Source organism: Mauremys mutica, chromosome 20 (assembly GCF_020497125.1).
Source record: "Mauremys mutica isolate MM-2020 ecotype Southern chromosome 20, ASM2049712v1, whole genome shotgun sequence".
Lineage (NCBI taxonomy): Eukaryota > Metazoa > Chordata > Testudines > Geoemydidae > Mauremys > Mauremys mutica.
In genome coordinates this window covers 22821317-22828410 of record NC_059091.1, presented here as the reverse complement: position 1 = coordinate 22828410, position 7094 = coordinate 22821317, and the positions used below count along the sequence as shown (strand labels likewise).

At 61.4% G+C, this 7094-nt stretch overlaps 1 protein-coding gene across 1 annotated transcript; it reads right to left on the bottom strand.

Moving 5' to 3' along the window:
- Positions 1 to 1400: 1400 nt before the first annotated feature.
- LOC123353642 (translation initiation factor IF-2-like) lies at positions 1401 to 5829 on the bottom strand. The gene is made up of 2 exons (XM_044994919.1): positions 5708 to 5829; positions 1401 to 2968 (listed from the first exon to the last, which is right to left on the bottom strand). Exon 2 carries the CDS (start codon positions 2940 to 2942, stop codon positions 1989 to 1991), a length of 954 nt encoding a protein of 317 aa, XP_044850854.1. The 5' UTR covers positions 2943 to 2968; positions 5708 to 5829; the 3' UTR covers positions 1401 to 1988.
- Positions 5830 to 7094: the final 1265 nt, after the last annotated feature.

Genomic DNA, 7094 nt, shown 5'->3' with positions numbered 1-7094 from the left:
CATCCTGGCTGCGTTAGTTCGCACAGGGGAGCAGTCAGGGGGTGTCAGCTCAGCCCCCGCCCCCCCCACCTACGGAGCTGACATTCTGGACAGCAGGATGCCTTGCGGTGCGAGGGGGAGGGGACCAGTTGTGTTTTGTTCATCGCCCCTCCCCCCAAGCCCCCCCCACCTTCAAGTAGGGCCCCTTCCCTCGTGTGAGCTGCAACCGCAGAGGCTTGTCCTCCTGGGGCCCCCCCAGCAAGGCTCCCTCCCAGGGGCTCCCTCTTCCTCCCCCCCCCCAGGGGGACCAGACAGCAAGTGTGAAAAATTGGGACGGGGGTGGGGGGTAATAGGAGCCTATATAAGAAAAATACCCCAAAATCGGGACTGTCCCTATAAAATCGGGACATCTGGTCACCCTGCCATCCCCCCCCCCAGCTGTGGCAGCTGGAAGAGTGACTGACCCCCCCCAGCCCCTCCCCAGGCACCTGTTACAGGTACTGGCATGTGCTGGCGGAGGCCAAGCCAGGACTTAGGTCCCACCCAGCTTCCCCCAAGTGAAGGGACCACAACGTCCAGAGCACAGCTGGGCCTGGGAGGGAGGGTCACAGGGCTCCAGAGGGGGCCCCGAGCAGAGAACCCTGGACAGCTCTCGCCACGCCCCAAAGGAATCAGGAGCCCGTGGACGCTGCCCAGAGGGACGCTGTCCGGAGCTGGGATCCACAAAGGGACCGGGCCCCACAGCCACAGGGCACCCCCTGCCCAGCTGCACCCTCTGGGCCCGCTGGCTTGGCCGTCACGGGCAGTGCTAGGAGGGGGCTCACGGACAGGACAATGGAGACAGACTCTGTCCAGAACCTCAGCGGGAGCCACCGGACGAGCTCAGCAGAAATGGAGGGTGGCAGGATTCTGGGTGAACCGCACCAACCACACGCCTGCGCTCGCGGGCCGATGGAGAAGCCGCCAGCGGAGGTCACTGAGGGCGGTGGGATTAAGGCAGAGTGCAGACTGGCCACTAGGGCAACCTGCCCTCTGCAGGGGGCAACAGGTCCTGCCACGCGGTGCCAGGGCAGGGCCCGAGGCCAGGGACAGTGCGGGGCACCAGCGTGCAGAGACGTTTGCAGCACACGGGTCGGAGCTGGCCCGGCTGGATGGTGCTCAGCCTGCCTTGGGGGGCAGAGGCCCCGTTACAAACGCCAGGGGGCTGGGGCAGGCAGGGACCCAAGCCCCAGGTACGTTCCCCAGCAGCATCCTGCGACTCTCAGATCAGGACCGTAAAGGTGGAGCTTCTTGGGCCATCAGCCGGCCCCGGGTCCCGTCACCGCGCCCCACCCGGGTGAGGGATCCTGGTATAAGCAGCCCCTGGGTCCCACCCCAGCAGCGGCTGCATCTCAGTGCGTGCAAGCCCAGTGGCAGTGCGGTGGTTGGCACGGGAGCTATGCTGCTACCCGGCAGTGCTCTGGGAGGGAGGTGGGATCTGGGTTCAGATCCAACCACGGCACCAAGGGCTGGCGCTGCACGACAGCCCTATGGGCAGAGGGGGGCGCTGTGGCCAGCTAGAGGGGTTGCCCATCTGAGTTCCCTTCCGGCTCCTGCCCCCCTGCATTGGGGGGGCAGTATAGGATCCCCCCCCCACAAGTTACAGCCATCCCTACCGCGGGGCAAGCGGCTGTCAGGGATGTGCAGCTGGGAGTGATCTGCCATGGCGGAGGGCGGGAAGGGGGGAGACTGGGGTAGATGGGCCCCCAGGTCTGATCTTGTCTGTGCTGCTCAGGATCTTGGGGGAGCCACCCAAACAAACAGGGCGCATCCCCCAAGAAACATGTTTATTACTTTAAAAGTCTCCGGCGACGGATACACGATAGAAACCCCCCCACGCGCCCCCAGGGGCGGAAATCTGTACAAATATACACGGGGAAGGGGGTACGCGAACATGGGGGGAAGGGCCCCAGGGAGGGGCAATGAAAACCCACAGCTGCTCCCAGCCACCCCCTCCCCCCCCGCACCCCTCAGTTCATCTTGACCAGGATCTGTTCGGAGAAGAACTTCTTCAGCTGAGCCACCTCGGCCGACAGCGATGCCAGCTGGCTCCGGAGGGCGCCGTTCTCCGTCGGGTACCCGGGCTCCTGGAGTGGGAGGGGGGGTGACCCCCCAGTTCCATAGCACCCCCCAAACGGCGCAGCCCCCACCCCTGACACTGCTGCCCCGTTCCTTTGGTCCTCCCCTCCAGCTGTGCCCCCCCGCCAGTCCCCGGCGGGCGGCGATGGGGCATAGGGGGCCTGGGCCTCGCCCCCCATCTCCTCGGGCCCCCCGGCCATCTTGAAGCGCAGCTTGTGGGGCAGGCTCTTGACGGCATCCCCCGCCGGGTCATAGCGGCCTCCCCGGCCTGCCTCCCCGCCTTCCCCGGGGGCCTCGGGCACCAGGCAGGGCCCCTCGAACCCGTCCCGCTCCTCAAAGAAGACGGGGCTGCCCATGCTGGAGCTGCCGGGCGTGGAGAAGCCGGAGTCCTCGGAGTAGCCCCCGCCCGGCTCCGGCTGGAAGGGGCGGCCGTAGCGCGGTGCCGGCAGGGGCTCGGTGCCCAGCGGGTACGGGTAGGGGGCGGGCGCGGCGGCCGGCCTCGGGGGCTCGGCCGGCTCGCGGATGAGGCCGAAGCGGAACTTGAGGGCCAGGAGCTCGGCCTTGAGCCGGGCGTTCTCCTCCAGCAGCGCCAGCACCCGGCTCTCCAGCGCCAGGTCGCTGACGCGCCGCTTCTCCCGCGAGCGCTTGGCCGCCTCGTTGTTCTTCTTGCGCTTGTCCCAGTAGCCGTCGTCCTTCTTCTCCTCCGGGGTGAACTCCCGCTTGCGCCGGGCCGGGCCCCCCGCGGCCGGGCTGGCCCCCCCCGCCAGCAGGGCCGGGGAATCCTCGGCGAAGCAGAGCTGGGCTGGCGAGGCCGGGCGAGGCGGCTCCTCTGGGGATGAGCTCATGGCGCCAGGGGACGGGCCGCGCCCAGCTGCAGGGGGGCAAGGGGGGGGTTAGCGTGTGGCAGGTGATGTGTGGAAGCTAATGGGGGGTGAGCCTGGCGGACGTCCCTGTGGGTGTGCGAGGGGGGGCGTGCAAGTGTTTGTGAGCACGCATTGGCATGTGTATGACGGGGTCTGTGCTTGTGAGTGCACACTTGTGACGGTGTCTGGGTGTGCAACAGCGAGTGTGGCTGTGCTTGTGCGGGGGTGCAAGCGTGTGAGTGTGTCTGGGTGTGCGCACATGTGAGTGCACTTGGCCTGAAGCTCAAGTTTGTGTCGTATGTAAATTATGTTCTATATTCAAATTAGGTCCATGTGTAATTTGCATAAATGTCACTTATGGGACTGCACAGCCCCTCCCCCGGCCTCCTCCCCCCTTGTCGGTCAGGTTGTGAGTTCTTTGGAGTAGGATTTGGGTTCCACACCCAGGTAAGTGCAGACACACACACACACACACACACACACACCCCATCAGACACCCACAAAAGAAAAATCAGCCTAACACAACCAAGCCCACAGACCCAGATCAGCCTAACACAACCACACACACACACACACACCGACCAGCCGAACACAACCACACCCACAGATCAAGAGCATCTCACCTCTCTCTCAGACACAACAGACAGAGTCACACTCAAACACTGTCCCATACGGCCACACAGACCCACACAACCCTCGTAACAGATGCACCACACACACACACACACACACACACACGCACACAGTCACACGTGCACCCGCACACACACGCTTGCATGAACGTAGGCAGGGACAGATCCGCCAAGCCCCACCCCGCCCGCCCTCTGGCGCAGGCCGGACTCACTCTGGGAACCCGCCCAGCTCCGGCCTGCTGAGGATGGTGCAGAGCACAGCCAGGGGACTCACAGCCGTGTAAAACCCCCGTGGATTCACCCGGGGCGGGGGCTGAACTCAGAATCCGGCCCTGACATCCCATATATCCCCCCCCCGTCCCAACCTCCCTGCCCGCTGGCTGGCTGGGCTTTCCCCCAGCCTGGGTGATCCCGGACCCGCTGTCCCTGCTCCAGGCATTCCAGCCCTGGGACAGGACGTGCTGCCCTTCTCCCCCCCCCAGCGCCCGCAGGACAAACAAACTCGCTCTGAGCCAGCCGCTATTTTTGGCTGCTGCACAGGAGTGTGTGTGGGGGGAGGGATTTGTCAAGTGTCCCCCCACACTCCCAGGGTTAATCCCCAGTGCAGGGGGAGGGTGTGGCCGGGGTGGGGGGTTGATGTTTTATTTAGGAAAGAGAAAGAGAAAGTGAAGGAATCGCACCCAGAAACACAACCAGACACACAATGACACACAACCAGCCAGCCACACAATCACACAGAACCAGCCAGTCACAATCACATACACACAGCCAGCCTGCCACGCAATCACACACAACCAGACAGAAACACAATCTCACACACACACACACACACACACAGGTACACATATATCCAAACATGTAACACACACACACATACATCCAGCACACAAACACACACAGTCACACTTGTTTACACACATATATCCACACGAATTGAAATAAATGTATGCAACCATACACATTCACACACAGACACACATGTCTATAAAGGCATGCACTCTTACAAACACACAGCCACACAAACACAGCTGCAAATAAATGCACACCACTATTTATATACTACACACAAATACACAAAGCCTTCTAAGCACACAAACAGGAACGCAAAGAAATAGTCATATAAATGCACACAGCTGTATACACAAACACAAAATACACACAGCCACATATGCAAATACAACACACACACACATCTATGTTAACACACACAAGTATACAAATATACCACCATATCTGCACACCCATATATGGACATATACACCCATAAACAAACACATTGGCGCAAACACCCATATATGTAAACTGTTAACACACAAGTGTATACACCCACATCTACACACACAGAGCTAGGCAACTGCACTCTCCACCACAAAAAGCCTATACAAACACCTCGCCATCCATGCCAACCGCAACACCCCCATCTGCACACACACACACTACACATTACACCTGCAAACAAACCCACATACAACAGATCAACAAATACACAACCCCTCTAGATACAGAAGCCCAAATGCAAAGTACAGAGCGATTCAAAAACGAAGCTGCGCACATAGAGACCACAAATACACACATGCTAAATATGTAGTCATACACACAAACCCATGTTACCATGCCCTCACAAATACCACATCCCTCTACACACACAGACCCGCAAAACACACCCCATCACATGAACATAGACCAGCGTAGGCAGCCAGAAATGCAAACAAATGATAAAACACCCACAAAGTTATACAAGCCTAGTGACATCTAGAGTCACACCAGCACACACACACTGCTCACACAATCACACAGAGCCATGCATACACAGAAAGACACGGAGAGCCAGGCACATGCGGCACACACACAGCTACACACACAGAGCCAGGCACACGTACACACACACAGCTACACACAGACAGACCCATGACACACACACACACACGCATACAGAGCCAGGCATGTTTGCACACACACAGCCACAGACACACACACACAGCCACAGACACGCAAACACACACAAAGCCATGACACACACACAGCCCCCCCACACACAGAGCCATCACACACACACACACACACACACACACACACACACACACACACACCACACCCCGCCGCCCCGGTCCTTACCGCCCGCCGGTCGCTACGCTGCACTAGGGCCCGGGCGCCCCTTCGCCGCTGCCTCCCTCCGCGTCTGCCGCGCCCGCCCGCTCCGGCCCCTATTTGTGCCAAGTTCAGGCCGGGTCCCAGCCTCACCTCGGGTAACCCCGCGACGTCACCGCCTCCGCCCCCTCCCGTCCCCCCGGCAACCGCGCGCCATGGCAACAGGGACCGCCCCCCGGCAACGGGCTGGGACGCTCCGCGGAGCCGGGCTAGAAAGGGGGGTGGCACCCCCAGGAGCCAGTGAGTCCCCCACCCCTCCCAGAGTCGGGCATGGAACCCAGGAGTCCTGGCTCCCAGCCCCCCCCCCCATTAGACCCCACTCCCCTCCCAGAGTCGGACATGGAACCCAGGAGTCCTGGCTCCCAGCCCCCCCCCCCATTAGACCCCACTCCCCTCCCAGAGTCGGACATGGAACCCAGGAGTCCTGGCTCCCAGCCCCCCACCCCATTAGACCCCACTCCCCTCCCAGAGCTAGGGATGGAACCCAGGAGTCCTGGTTCCTGGCTCACCCCGCTCCAGTCACCAGACCCCGCTCCCTTCCCACAGCTGGAAGTCAGGACTCCTAGGTCTGTCACCAGCTCTGGGAGGGCAGTGGGGGTTGGGGGAGGGGCTGGGATTCAGGACTCCTGGGTTCTATCCCTAGCTCGCCACCCGTCTTCCCCTCCCCCCATCCAGCCCCTACTTCCTACATCCCCTTTCTCTCTCCATAGTAACCGTCCTCTCCTCTGGGCCAGAGCTTGTGGCAACCCGACGCTGCCATGGCAACCCACTGATGTCAAGGGCCCGGAATAACTGGGGCAGGATCCGGCAGGTGCATGGAGCCAGGGGACCCGACCAAGGGGGCCTGCTGGAGGCCTGCTCATTAGGTGAATTACGGTAATGCCTAAAGGTCCCCAGCTGAGATCCGGGCCCCACCGCAGTGGCAGCAGACCCTGCCCCAGAGCGCTCGCCATCTGCGTAGTCAAAGGTTGGGAGGGGAAACTGAGGCACAGTTAGGCTTGCCTAAGATCAGTGGCAGAACTGGGAATAGAACCCAGGAGTCCTGACCCCCAGCCTCCCCCCTCCAACTAGTAGCCACCGCTGCCCTCCCAGAGCTGGGGCTAGAAACCCGGTGCCCTGAGGCCCAGCCTGGTGCATCGGCCGCTAACCCAGGCTGCCTCTTTGCTTAGACAGCCGGGTGATTTCAAAGCCACGCCCCCAATTGACCCTGTCCCCCCCCGCCCCTCCGATCCCGCCGCCCCCAAGCTGCCCCCTGGCCCGTGTCCGTCACCCTTGGCATCTTTGCTGGTTACGTTTCATTTTGTGTGTGTCTGTGTGGCACTGTGGGATGCGTGTGCATGTGTGTCCATTGAGT

Coding starts and splice junctions, on each gene's coding strand:
- LOC123353642 (XM_044994919.1), bottom strand. CDS start 2,942: ATGAGCTCATCCCCAGAGGAGCCGCCTCGCCCGGCCTCGCCAGCCCAG.